The 15,062-nt window shown below is 37.2% G+C and overlaps 1 protein-coding gene across 1 annotated transcript in view; it reads left to right on the top strand.

Annotated features, from left to right (window-relative positions):
* Positions 1-3,262, top strand: part of LOC136840298 (fibrinogen-binding protein) — a 9,107-nt gene extending 5,845 nt beyond the window's left edge. The window contains exons 3-5 of the mRNA XM_067106995.1: positions 1-250; positions 561-659; positions 2,979-3,262. The exon at positions 1-250 is cut by the window's left edge and continues 84 nt beyond it. Coding sequence (XP_066963096.1) covers positions 1-250; positions 561-659; positions 2,979-3,262 — 633 coding nt within the window. The remainder of the gene's footprint in view (positions 251-560; positions 660-2,978) is intronic.
* Positions 3,263-15,062: the final 11,800 nt, after the last annotated feature.

The following is a 15,062-nucleotide window of genomic DNA, read 5'->3' as shown; positions in this document are numbered from 1 at the left end:
GTTGACGATGGTGATGGTAATTGTGATGAGGATGGTGACAATGGTGATTGTGATGAGGATAGTAACGATGGTGATTGTGATGATAATTGTGATGAGATTGGTGACAGTGGTGATTGTGATGGTAATGGTAATTGTGACGAGGTTGGTGACGATGGTGATTGTGGTGGTAATGGTAATTGTGATGAGGTTGATGACGATAGTGATTGTTTTGGTGATGGTAATTGTGATGAGGATGGTGATGATGGTGATTGTAATTGTGATGAGGAACGATGATGATGATGGTGGTGGTGAAATTTATATTATGATGATGGTGATTGTGATTGTGACTTGGATGATGATGATAACGATGATGAGGGTTATTGTTAGGTTGTGATGATAGTGAGTGTTGGTGCGCTATGGTGAAGATTGTGGTGAAGGAAGTAATTGTAATGACGGTGATTTTCATGATGGTAGTTGTGAGAAAATGGTGATGATGGTAATGGTGAAATTTGATATGATTATGATGATGGTGATTGTGATTTTGACTTGAATGGTGATGATGATGTTGTTGTTATTGTTAGGTTTCGATGTTAGTGATGGTTGTAATTGTGACGATTTTGATGATGATGGTGATAGTAATTGTGATGAAGATGGTGGCGATGATTGTGATGATTTTACAAGTATGATTATAATGACGATACATATTATTATGACCTGTATGATATGATGAGTATGGTGATGGTGACAGGGATGAGACGATGGTGATAGTGATGATAACTTTAATATATATGAACGGTAATGATGAAGGTAATCATTACAGCTACGTAGATGGATGAGATGATGGTGATGGTAGTGATGAGATGATGATGATGATGACGGCGGTTGTTGCTATTTGCATGATGATGGTGATGATTGTGATGCTGAAGACAATGATGATAATTATAGTTATTTGTTCTGATCTCGATTATTGAATTTCAGAGGACGATTCTAATCGATTATGGCAATTGTAAAGTTGATGTTTGTAATTCTCTCTCTCTCTCTCTCTCTCTCTCTCTCTCTCTCTCTCTCTCTCAAGTGTTTGCACTTTCATAAATGGGAATAAAATCATAGCAGTGTGAAGGAAGTGAACAATATTGGTTTCTCTCTCTCTCTCTCTCTCTCTCTCTCTCTCTCTCTCTCTCTCTCTCTCTCTCTCTCTCTCTGTCTCTTCCTTGGCCCTTCTTTGTTGTTTTTCTTCTTAGCTTGACTCTCTCTCTCTCTCTCTCTCTCTCTCTCTCTCTCTCTCTCTCTCTCTCTCTCTCTCTCTCTCAAAAGCGTTCGCACTCTCATGAATGGAGATAATATCATAACAGCGGCGAGAGAGCAGTGTACAATATTTGTTCTTCTTGGAAAGACGCTGCAAACTATTAGCTGTTACGACTGCGGTTACAGTTTACCTCAAATTGTTTGCTGCTGCCGTCTTCATATTCTTTGATGGGAGCCGTTCTTGGCGCGGTTATGGCTCTTAAAAGACTAGGCTGCCTGTGCTTAAGAACAGAGGATAAAATGAATTCCGATAGACTACCTGCAACGGCGATGGGATGTTGTTATTACAAGGTTTTTTTGGAGGTTGCGAAATTTGCGGAATATGGAGCTCGGTTTGGGGGATATTTTTGTGTGTGTGGTCTTTGTTATTATTATTATTATTATTATTATTATTATTATTATTATTATTATTAGTAGTAGTAGTAGTAGTAGTAGTAGTAGTAGTAGTAGTAGTAGTAGCAGTTTATTATTATTATTATTATTAAGTAGTAGTAGTAGTAGTAGTAGTAGTAGTAGTAGTAGTAGTAGTAGTAGTAGTAGTAATTAGGAAGCATTCTTTTAAAGCCAAGCTCAGTTTGGGGGATATTTTTGTATCTGTAGTCTTTGTTAATATTATTATTATTATTATTATTATTATTATTATTATTATTAATAGTAGTAGTAGTAGTAAGCAGTAGTAGTAGTGATATAAGGAAGCATTTTATGAAGTCAAACAAATGGCCATGATTTTATTAATTCGCTTCAACAGTGTTGAGCGAACAAAAAGAAATAAGTTTAAAACTTGTTGTATGTCATTATTAACTGCTAATATAAATACAAATCATTAACAAATAAATAAACGAATGAAACAAGGACAGTTAAATAACAGAGCTTAGGTTAACAGAAATTTGTTCTGGGATATTTTGTATAAGGAATGGTCCTTTGGATAGCTGAGAGCAAGTGAAGGTCAGTTGGAAAATATATATATATATATATATATATATATATATATATATATATATATATATATATATATATATATATATATATATATATATATCTGTCTATCTATCTTCAATACGGATTGAAATCAAGTTAATCGTGTTTGTATTTGCTTTGCATTTGTATGGGTTTGGTTACAAGGGAAATTCGTTGTTTCTTTAATCCACCGGAATGGTTTTCATTGGCGTATTCCGGTAGGGAAAAGCCATTATTTTCATATTTTTATTGCTATGATCATATATGCCGTAAATAAATAATTTAGGCCAGTAAGTCAGAAAGTTTTGAAAGTCAGAAAAAGTAACCTCAATAAAAAGTTTTCATGAAACATATGCTCATGTTTTGCATCACACATTCTATTGATAATTGGAAAAATATATTTTTGGTATACTGATGGACTTGCAAATTTATTGTAAATGAGATGATGTTTATCAGCCGCAGCAACAAAGGATTTCTCTCTGTCTGAAGTACATTGGCGGTGAAATGTTCCTTTCTGACCGCTGGTTCTACGAAGCACATCGAGCTAGTACTCAGTCTCCTTTTGTTATCATTCCTTCACCAGAAGTTATATTCAGTCTTTGTAATCTCGCTGTCAGTTTCCTCTCTAAGCGCTGAATGACCTCATAGGTCCCAGCAACGCTGGGCCTTTGGATTAGATAATATATTCCATTATATTCCAAAATAAGAATAGAAGACTGAGGTTGAAATTGATGCAGAAACGAAATCGGAGAGAGGGAAGCCGTCCAACTCGCCACCTACTACACCGTTTTGTTCACCACCACCGACTTCGCCAAAAGCGCCAACAACCTTTCCCCCTCCCCTCCGCCTCCCCTCTCCTCTCCCCTCCGCCTCCCCTCCCTCCCCTCTCTTCATCCCTCTCCCCTCTCCCTCCCCCGCCCTCCAAATTCACATGCCCCCATGCATGTCGACCTATCGATCGTCTTATAAACTGGAGGTTGCGGTCATTATGGGCCTTTCGCGTGATGTCCCGAATACGTAATGAGGAGAATAATATCTGGAATATTGTGTTGCCAGTTGGCGCAGCAGCAGGAGAAACAGCTGCTGTTACTGCTGCTGTTGTTGTTGCTGTTTGCTGTTTTGCATTTTGGTCGTCATCGTCACTATCATCATCATCATCATCAATTCCATGACGTGGCTTTAATTATCCACGTTTTAGACCCTTCAGCTGGTCGCCACCCACCCCCTCCCCCTTTCGTTCTCCTTCCCCCTCCACTCCCTCCCCTGCTTCTCGAAGGTGTTGAGGAACGAGATCCCCGTTATGATTTTGGGGAAGGATGGTCTCCCTCCGACAGGCCGGTCGCTTTGGATTGCGAATAGTATTATTAAGAGAAATAAATAGTAATTTTAGTTGTACTACTTAATAGGTATTATTGATACTTGTAGCAATATCACTTTATTATATTAAATTTATATTTTTTTATTGACATAAGCGAAGGTCCATTTCGATGCGCGTCATCTTAATAGACGTAAATAGTAATATTAATAGTATTAACCGGTATTAATAGTAACAGCAAGAGGAGTTCTCTTATTATTATTATTAAATGTTCGTTTTTTATTGGAAACAAACGAAGGTACACTCCGATGTGCGTCTTTGTTGGTATTTAGAAAGGAATTGATTTTAATTAATGCTATGAAAATAACACATTTAAATAGTCTTTTTTAAAATTTTAGGTGTCATGGCAACACAACTTTCATGTAATAAAAATCTACAATTATATAAATAAATCGTATTAATATGCAAAAGATAAGATTACATTTTTTTATATATAAATGTGGATATTTCTTACGTGACAAACTATCATCTTTGCAAAATTAATGGTAGTGGAGCTTCCACGTATTAATTGTGGGTTGACAGAAATTAAACTTATTTAAAATTTCACGCAGTAAGTTGGGGGTAGCTTGCAAAATCACACGAAAGCATTGCTCTAATATTAACGCAATGGCGTCATTCCTGTCATGGGAAACAAAAGAGGACGCGAGTATTTTTTTTTTTTGACTTTTAATGGTTATGGCGAGTCTTTTTTTAGTGAGGTTTTCGGTGTGTTTTTTGCTGGACTTTTTTTTTTTTTGCGAGGCGCGTTACACAAAGAGCTTGGCTCTGATGTTGGATGCTATTTCTGTAAGAGAAATTTCAATGATTTTTTTAATGTGCAATAAAATTTTTCCATTAGTGTGGTGTCGTTAACCTGTCTCTCTCTCTCTCTCTCTCTCTCTCTCTCTCTCTCTCTCTTCTCTCTCTCTCTATATATATATATATATATATATATATATATATATATATATATAAATATATATATATATATATATATATATATATACATATAAAAGATATATGTATACATATTATATAAATATATATATGTATATCTTTATATATATATATATATATATATATATATAGAGAGAGAGAGAGAGAAGAGAAGAAGAGAGAAGAGAGAGTCTTAACGATACCACACTAATGGAAAAATTTTATTGCACATTAAAATCGTTGAAAGAGAGAGAGAGAGAGAGAGTTAACGACACACACACACACCTGTATATACATCGTGTTCATATTTTTAGAAATTTTTTCATTATTATGTAGTGAAAAGGGATAAAGAAACCAAATCTCTCAGAATACTCGTAATTAGAACATTTTCCTGTCAGTGAGCAATAACGAAATTGAGTCTCATATACCAGGGATTAAGGAGAGAGAGAGAGAGAGAGAGAGAGAGAGAGAGAGAGAGAGAGAGCGTGTTCAATGACAGCAACACGACCCCTTTAAGTTATGTAAGTGTTTTCCCTTTAAACGGTGTAGTAGGAAGTTTTATAGCCTTCCGCCCCTTTAAAGTTTTTAAACCTTCTGCGTAATGTCGATTTGTTGTTGCCAGTAGGGCGGTTGATATTAATTCCTCCTCCGAATTCGCCATCAACTTGTTTTCATTTGTGTGTTGCTTCTGAATCTGTTATTAATTTTTGCTATTTTCAGTTTTCTGTAAGAGAAAACTGTTGTGCCGGCATTGTCTGTCCGTCCGCACTTTTTCTGTCCGCCCTCAGATCTTAAAAACTAATGAGGCTAGAGGGCTGCAAATTGGTATGTTGATCATCCACCCTCACGTCATCAAACATACCAAATTACAGCCCTCTAGCCTCAGTAGTTTTTATTTTATTGAAGGTTAAAGTTAGTCATAATCGTGCTTCTGGCAACGCAACAACACAGGCCACCACGGCCGGCTGAGAGTTTCGTGGGCCGCGGCCAATACAGTATTATACAGAGACCACCTAAAGATAGATCCATTTTCGGTGGCCTTGATAATGCACTGCACAGAAAACTCGATTGCACCGAAGAAACTTCGGCGCATTTTTTTACTTATATTTGAGTTCACATCTATTCATTTCTCCATTGATTTTAATTTATGCTGTTTTTGGAACTGAGTTCACATCTATTAATTTCTCCTTGGCTTTTACTCACCATTCATCTTGTTTATTAATTTCATTCATTTTGTTATTTGATTCCCCTTGTGAATACATTTACCGAGGTACTTTTTATATATGACTTTCATTTTGCTTCAAATTGTTATTCACATACGTCTTTGCATTGTTCTTGCATTCCGTCACCCTTTTTAAGTCTATTTATATTTTGTCTGTTAGCCCAGTATGGTACCAGAAGAAAATATATTGGTTTTCCATTGGTTTGTGATTCGTAAACCACAAAAGTTTGACTCCTGTTCTCGTTTGACGAGTCGGTATAGTTCTCGGCTAGCACTCTGCTGGGACCGCGTTCGAGTCTCCGGCCGGCCAATGAAGAATTAGAGGAATTTATTTCTGGTGACAGAAATTCATTTCTCGGTATAATGTGGTTCGGATTCCACAATAAGGTGTAGGTCCCGTTGCTAGGTAACCAATTGGCTCTTGGCCACGTAAAATAAGTCATATCCTTCGGGCCAGCCCTAGGTCTGGTTAAGCTAAGGTATACTTGAATTTTTGCCTTTATTTCGAAAAACTCGTGGACAGCAAACGCCATCTTTTGGCACTGTTCGTAACTCGCATTGCAGAGGTGTTCATTACCCTTGAAAAAAAGACCTGAGTTTATTCATTAGATTGCAACACGTTCCTTACGCCGCTTGGTCTATCGATCAGCGAAGTCCATTAGTGGGATGACTGACCTCGGGTGAGAATGGTCAGTGACCTGACCCCACGTGAGGGTGGTCAATGACCTTATGAGCATGTGACCCTCTATGATTATAGAACCTTGCAACATAACGTAGGTGAGTGGTGGTATGTTTTGTTATGGAATTGATTCACGTGTCATCCACGAACTCGTATGAGGAGATATAGTACTTCAAAATAATTGTATATACCCTTGCATATATAATTATATATTATTTACTAATGACGTTCCATCTTACGTCAGTGTCAGTGACCTAAGAAGCCGTGACGCCAGATAATTTACAATCCCGTCAGTCAGTCAGTTCTTCCTTATGATCTGCCTTCCTACACCTGGCTGATTCATTCTGGTATTCTGCTGCTTCTGACGAAGTTGAGAAAATGCTCTTTTTGAAGTTTTTATTTCTTGTTTGTTTTTGTTTACATAAGTTTTATTCGTGAGATCATTATAGCACAGGTTTCAACACTGTGTTGGCACGTTTGCAACATTTTGTGGGCGGGGGGGTTATTTTGGGAAGTATTGTCAAAGGGAGTAATTCTCAAGGGTGTAGGGCCTGTGACAGGTATATCAAGTGTTGAAAAGTGTTTCTTTTTGATGACGTCTCTGAAGAGAATGATGTGGAATACAGTATGATATATATAAATTTTATATATATATATATATGTATATATATACATACATACATGCATACATATACATATATATGTGTGTGTCAGTATATATGTATGTATGTAAAGTTTTATGCCGATTCAAACTGTTTCTTTTCACGGCACATTTGAAAATAATGAAATGAAATACTTTATGATATATACAGTATATATATATATGTATGTATGTATGTACGTATGTATGTATGTATGTATGTATGTATGCACGTATGTATGTATGCCTGTATGTATGTATGTGTGTATGAATGTCAGATTTGATACCGATTGAAAGTCCCGTATAAAATACCTTCGCTGTACATATGCCCAGCCTGTTTCCAATTTTCGTCCCTTTTGTAATTCACAAGTTGAAGCTACAATGGGAATTCATTTACAAGGTTAAGCTTTTAGACAAATGATTTTGTCCGGGAATATTTTTCCCGCTTCTGTCCATGGGAAATGAACAACACAACTGGAACATTTTTGAACAAAAGGCATGCAAGCACGAGAGAGAGAGAGAGAGAGAGAGAGAGAGAGAGAGAGAGAGAGAGAGTTTAGATTTTTCGCTCGAGGATATTTCTTTAATTTTGACACCTTTTAATCACTACGAGGAGAGATACTCATTTGTTATATATATATATATATATATATATATATATATATATATATATATATATATATATATATATATATATATATATATATATATATATATATAATTTGTTCTATGTATATGCGTGTATGTGTATGTAAGTATGTTTGTTTGTGTGTATGTGTGTGTGTTTATGTTTGTATGGGAAAAGCACAAACCAAGCTTCACCCCCATAAACATTTATTTACATCCATAAAAAAATGCATAAAGCTTAAAAATACAATGGGGAGAAATAAAACAGAAAGAGAGAGAGAGAGAGAGAGAGAGAGAGAGAGAGAGAGAGAGAGAGAGAGAGAGAGACCTTCCTCAAACCCCCCCCAAAAAAAAAAAAAAAACAGTGCTCAATAGCCCGCTCTCCGCCTCACAGAAACAACACCGGCCACGTGGGAGGCATTTCCCTTCAGGAAAAACAACACGCAGGTTTTCGCACGGCCCAATAATATAGGAGCGGCAAACAACACGCGCTGACGGCGACAGAATGGCAACTATCAAGAGAGGGTGGGGAGGGGAGGGGAGGGGGAAGGAGAGAGGAAAATTTATATACGTGCTGTTCGCGGAACACGTCCGCTGGGAGTTTTTACTCTGCAAGCACGGTACGAGAGAGGATAATGGTGACAGAACGTGTGTGTGTGTGTCTTTTGTGCGTGCGTTTGCTTTGTTTTGTGCTTGCAGGTAAATGTCTTTCTTAACATAACTTAGGAGAAGACTTGAGGTGACTTTGTTCTTTGGAAAGGAAAGAAACCAGGCGGGAGAATGATTAGTTGCATGACGCTTAATGAGTAATAAAATAATGTTGTTTTAACGTTTAGGGTTAGAGAGAGAAAATGCAGTACAAGCGAAACCTTATTATAAACTTTTAGATGTTATCTGTTAAAGAAATTAATAATGGTGGTGTTCGTGGAGAATAGAATGGCTAATATAAAAACTGAAAACAAAATAATTATAAGAGGGATAAAGTATTACAGATGAAAACAAGTAAAAAATGCGACGAAGTTTCTTCGGCGTAATCGAGTTTTCTGTACAGCTCGTAATCAAGTCCACCGAAAATAATCCATCTTTTGGTGGTCTGTATAGTGCTGTATGAGCCGCGGCCAAGGAAACTTTAACCACGGCCTGGTGGCGGCCTGTCTTATATAGTTGCCAGATGCACGATTATGGCTATCTTTAACTTTAAATAAAATAACTACTGAGGCTAGAGGGCTGCAATTGGCTATGTTTGATGATTGGAGGGTGAATGATCAACATATCAATTTGCAGCCCTCTAGCCTCTGTAGTTTTTGGGATCTGAGAGCGGACAGAGAAATTGCGAACGGACAGACAAAGCCGGCACAATAGTTTTATTTTACAGAGCCAAAAATGAACATTATTTTTTAAAGTCAATTTATGGAATAATATCGATTAACACATGGAGGAAACTTATTTGAACTAAGGCTACAAATTCCACCATTTCCTTTTATTACGGGCTGCTCGCACGAGCAAAGAGCCCGTGCTGGCACAGCGCCTGCAGTTTCTTAATAAAACAGCAATAACAAGTAACGAGTGCTTAGCAGTCAGTCGGTTCTTCTCCCGGGGTCTTATTGTAAGAAAATTACCTCGTAACTTTTTGGTAACGAGACACACACTTCTGTAGTATGCAGGAGACGTCATATCAGGGACTTGGTTTTAGGAAAAGGGATTAAAAATAAAAGCTTTATGTTGCGACTCCCGCTCCGTGGTTTGACGTAAATTGAAGGAAAGTGGGGGTGAATAATGCTTGTTTCCTGTTGAATACAATGCTACGGTACGTTGATTTTTTGGGGCTATGTAAATTCATTTATTTGTGCAGTCATACTCAGATATTATTTTTGAATTTATATGTGTATATATATATATATATATATATATATATATATATATATATATATATATATATATATATATGTATGTATGTTTTATAGTTATGTTTCTATATATATATATATATATATATTTATATATATATATGTATGTATGTATGTATGTATGTATGTATGTATGTATGTATGTATGTATGTATGCATACACACACACGTCTTTTCCATAGAGAGAGAGAGAGAGAGGAGAGAGAGGAGGAGAGGGTTCAGGGTTCAGAGGTGTTATCTTTCAAATTTTCCCTGAACTCTTCAAGGATGGGTTGAAGTTGCAAGCCTCACGCCCTGGTATACCCTGGTGGGTAACAGCCTCAGTCAACTAACTACCGGGTACATAATTCAATGAAGGTAGCTTGGACTTTGGTATGAGGTGGGCCTAAATTCTCCCTCTCACGGAACTCATACGGGATCGATTTTAGGTGTCGTTGTGTATCCAGGTCGATAACCGCTGGACCACGTTGTTTGGGGGCGGGGCGGGGGGGGTGCTCCTACGTAATGATTCAAAGACTTGCCGCAGGATAGTTATATTAAGAACGAGCAATTCACACCCAAATAGCGTGTGATGCCTCTCGGCGTGATTAGAAGCCTTGACGTTAAGTGTAAACAAACATCCGTTGCCATGGCAACCTACAAAATCCAGCGACGCTGAATTAGGCCAGGCGTTGCACGTTGTAAGCTTGTGCCTAGAGGATGTTCTCTTGAATTGTTGTTTATGTTTATTAATATTTAAATTTATTTGTGTATAATGTATGTCTGTTTTTGATATTTTATTTGATTCTTGATCGAAGTTAGCTGCCGTATAGATAGATTTCAAATAAAAAGTCGTATATATATTTTGATAGTGAATCAGGTTTCCACCAAACTTTGAAATATCTGAGAAAATTCAGTTCAGAGTGTTTTAAGAGTGACCTAAATTCAGGTTTTGCTATTTCTTTCATTTTTTCAAGAAGAAGAGAATATAAAGTACATATTATAAAAGATTTATTCATTTTGTTTTACATTTTCTCTTGTGCAAGAAAACTGGAATATTTTAATAATGTTTCCATACTTGTGAGGAAACTGATTTATGCTAATATTTTTTTAAACATATTTTGACTAGGACAGATTTATAGATGTACATAGAAAGAATATTTTTTTTTACTTTTTTTTACTTTTTACTTTTTTTTTTTTACTTTCGAGAATAAATATAATTAATAAAAAAATGGCTCGAAATACCATACATAATCTCTTTTGCCTAAGATAAAGATCAGTATGAAACGTAAATTTCGGTAATTTATCAATCACATTCAAATGAATACATCTCCGTAGGGGTTAGTGCCGTCAGTGTACCTCACGCGGTGCACTGTAGGCATTACGTAAGGTTCTTCGCAGCATCCCTGCGGCCCTTAGCTGCAACCCTTTTTTCATTCATTTTTACTGTACCTCCGTTTATATTCTCTTTCTTCTAACATACTTGACACCCCCTCGTAACAACTGTTTCAACATTATCTTCAGCGCTGAATGATCTTACAGGTCCCAGCGCTTGGCCTAAATTTTATATTCCGATTCCAAGTGAATCTTAGTGATAAATTGAAACTATTAATATTAAAAATGATAAAAAAAACAGTAAATTGAATCCCGAATTGCCAGTCCTAGGGATGACTATGGAACAAGTTCGGATCTGGGACCCCGTGAAAACAGGACTTGAAAAAGAGCCCGTGCCTGTGGTGAAGGCCGCTGACTGACAGGCCCTCCTCCACACTGCCAGGTGGCTGTCTGTCACCCGTCTCATTCCGATAGTGCCTCTCGTTTAAAGGGAAAAGGACCGGGTTCCTGGTTGGGCTGTCGTATGGAAGGCTGAAAGCTAGTAGGAGAGGATCCCGTCGCTCGCTCCGGGATTTTGACGAAGTGGTTATATACGTGTCATAATATACTGGGTATAATTGTTTAGGAGTCTCTCTCTCTCTCTCTCTCTCTCTCTCTCTCTCTCTCTCTCTCTCTCTCTCTCTCTCTCCAGTGTTATTTGATGGCCGTTACCTTGGAGAATGGCTGAAACTGTATCTCTCTCTCTCTCTCTCTCTCTCTCTCTCTCTCTCTCTCTCTCAAAGTGTTACTTGATGGCCGTTACCTTGAAGAATGGCTGAAACTCTCTCTCTCTCTCTCTCTCTCTTTCTAAAGTGTTATTTGATGGCCGTTATCTTGGAGAATGACTGAAACTGCTCTCTCTCTCTCTCTCTCTCTCTCTCTCTCTCTCTCTCTCTCTCTCTCTCATATGATTGATTGCATGAGTACTTGAAGATTAGATGGTCCCACAAAAAGTTTTACCAGCGCCATCTGAAGGAGGACTGGCAAAAGTAAGTTGTGTGCAAACCATGAACACTGATGCTTGATGGAGCCAGCCAGATTCTTTCAACTCATACAGTGTTAATGATATGCACAAATTAGTGTCCATGTCTAGCCCGGGCCTGAATAAACCGAGAAATAAGGGGGAAAAGTGAGGCTTAACTGTTAGGAGACAAAAAAGGATACGTACATAAAACACATACTTACATACATACATACATGTATGTTTAAAGTATACTCTGTATGGCAAACTAACATTGATGATCTACTTTAATAGCCTAAACTTTAGCAATATTAGTTTGTATTAGTCTTTGAATTTCTGTAACCACACTGTAAATTCACTGCATATTTGAAAAATCCCTACATTTCTTTGAAATGCCCTTTCCCCTGTAGGGGGTTAGTGCCGTCAGTGCACCTCATGCGGTGTACTGTAGGCACTACTTAAGGTTCTTTGCAGCGTGCCTTCGGCCCCTAGCTGCAACCCCTTTCGTTCCTTTTACTGTACCTCCTTTCATATTCTCTTTCTTCCATCTTACTTTCCTCGACCCTCTCCTGACAATTGATTCATAGTGCAACTGCTTTGAGGTTTTCCTCCTGTTACACCTTTCAAACTTTTACTGTCAATTTCCGTTTCAGCGCTGAATGACCTAATTGGTCCCAGCGCTCGGCCTTTGGCCTCAGTTCTGTACTCAATTCAATTGAAATGCCCTTTTGAACTCGGTTTTTGGATTTATGAATGCCTACGTGGTCAGAGTAAGACCTGGAATTGTAGATCGTAGTTACATAGACAGCAAAGCTTGGATGATACAGTGTTTGGAATTTTAAATTCCATATTTTGATGTCAGAGAGTTTGGAAACCTTCTGATTGTGTTTTGATGGACTCTAGTTTTCATTTTGATGTCACTGTATACGAGATTATTTCCGTCTTTATTTAAATTTATAACTGATGTATTTTTTGTATGTGCGTAAATTTTTTAAATAGTAAATGAATATTAGATTGAAATTGTAAATTGTAAAATGAAAAAATAATTGGTTTTCGTAATATTGACATTTGAAGTTTTTGCCATCATATGAATGATATTGCTGTAAGGTTGAAAATCTTATTATTTATCACGCAAATATCTCTCAGAATATAATAGATTACAAAGAGAATATTGCATTTTTACTTCAGTGCTGTAGCTTCGCGCATTTTAAGAGGGTAAAATAGAAGCCAACAAACTATAATGCACCCAACACAGATTTGGCTTTGGCATCATCTCTCTCTCTCTCTCTCTCTCTCTCTCTCTCTCTCTCTCTCTCTCTCTCTCTCTCTCTCTCTCTCTCTCTCTCTCTCTCTCTCTCTCGTACACATACACACACACCCAGTTAGTCTTGTAGATTTTTCAGCGACCAAAGAAAAGACATTTCTCTCTCTCTCTCTCTCTCTCTCTCTCTCTCTCTCTCTCTCTCTCTCTCTCTCTCTCTCTCTCTCTCTCACACATACACACACCCAAAGTTAGTCTTGTGGATTTTTCAGAGACCAGAGAATATTGATATTTCTCTCTCTCTCTCTCTCTCTCTTCTCTCTCTCTCTCTCTCTCTCTCTCTCTCTCTCTCTCTCTCTCTCACCATACACACACCCAAAGTTGACTTGTGGATTTTTCAGAGACCAGATGACTATTAATATTCCCTTTCTCTCTCTCTCTCTCTCTCTCTGACCTCTCTCTTTCTCTCCTTCTTCTTCCATTTTGGTCAGGCAAAAAAAAAGAGAGAGAGAGAGAGAAGAGAGAGAGAGAGAAATCCCTTTTCTTTGCCAATGACTGATGTTTCCGAATTCCAACGACCCTCTTTGATGACCGGCCGATTTGCATCGGGAGAAAATCAACAAGGGAATTGGTCACAAAGAGAGAGAGAGAGAGAGAGAGAGAGAGAGAGAGAGAGAAATGTCTTTTCTTTGGGGTCTGAAAAATCTGCAAGATTAATTAAAAAGGAATGAGGTGTGGGGTATATGGGGAGAGAGAGAGAGAGAGAGAGAGAGAGAGAGAGAGAGAGAGAGAGAGAGAGAGAGAGAGAGATATCTTTTCTTTGGGGTCTGAAAAATCTGCAACTAACTTGGGGTGTGTCTGCGTGTGTATGAAGAGAGAGAGAGAGAGAGAGAGAGAGAGAGCTGTCTTTTACTATAAGGGTTCGTTTTGCATTTCTCATTATGATGGCGAATAGGTGTGTTTTCCCCTGGGGAAAAATAAAATGTCGTTTTGGATTGGCCCGGCGCTTTTTCTGCTCCAGCTGGATCAGTGATTTTTTTTAATCAGTTTTTTAGCATTGATGTTTCTATCCTTACTCTTTTGAATTTTAATATACAGTAGATATACATATGTATGTACAAATATATATATATTTATAAATATATAATTTTTTTTCTTATCACATGACCGTGAAATTTTATATACACAAACATCTAGCTACAAATGCCGATTAACATACATGTGTATGTATATGTATGTATGTATGTATGTATGTATGTATGTATGTATGTATGTATGTATGTATGTATATATACACAAACACATATATATATACACTAACTTTAATTCTGTTTTGGGAAACTAGAAAATCATTATTTTAGAAATATCAGCTCAGAACATTTTTGGTACCTGTAAGAATTTATTGTTCTACAAATAAACCCTGTTAATTACCTTCTGTAAATTCTGTGTGAAATACGACCTTTATCAAAGTGTGGCTTCCCCTCAACTGCCGGTCATTAAGAAGAGAAGTTATTGATAGGGAAAGCAAAATATGAACCAAAATTCGTATTAGAGATCCCTGAAGAGTGAAAAAAAAGGAAGTTTATCACAGGTATTAAAAATAAACAACTCATATTAAAGAATATCAAGTGGTTGAAAACGAAGAGAAATCGAACAAAACTCATATTAAATACCTAGAAATCTCTTCATAATCATCGTCGTATCTTAGAGATCCCTGAAGCCCTTGCAACCTCACTTCTGGTGTAAATACGTCTCGTTAAAACACACTTTACCACCAACAGGGGAAAACCATCCTTCTTTCATAATACGAACAACAATAGAGAAAGTAATTAAAGGAACTCGTGTTAAAAATAATTTCAGGAAACTCGTGTTAAAGACAAT

The sequence above is a fragment of the Macrobrachium rosenbergii genome, chromosome 1, assembly GCF_040412425.1.
Source record: "Macrobrachium rosenbergii isolate ZJJX-2024 chromosome 1, ASM4041242v1, whole genome shotgun sequence".
Lineage (NCBI taxonomy): Eukaryota > Metazoa > Arthropoda > Malacostraca > Decapoda > Palaemonidae > Macrobrachium > Macrobrachium rosenbergii.
Note: the sequence above shows the minus strand (reverse complement) of the source record. Positions and strands in the feature narration are given on the sequence as shown.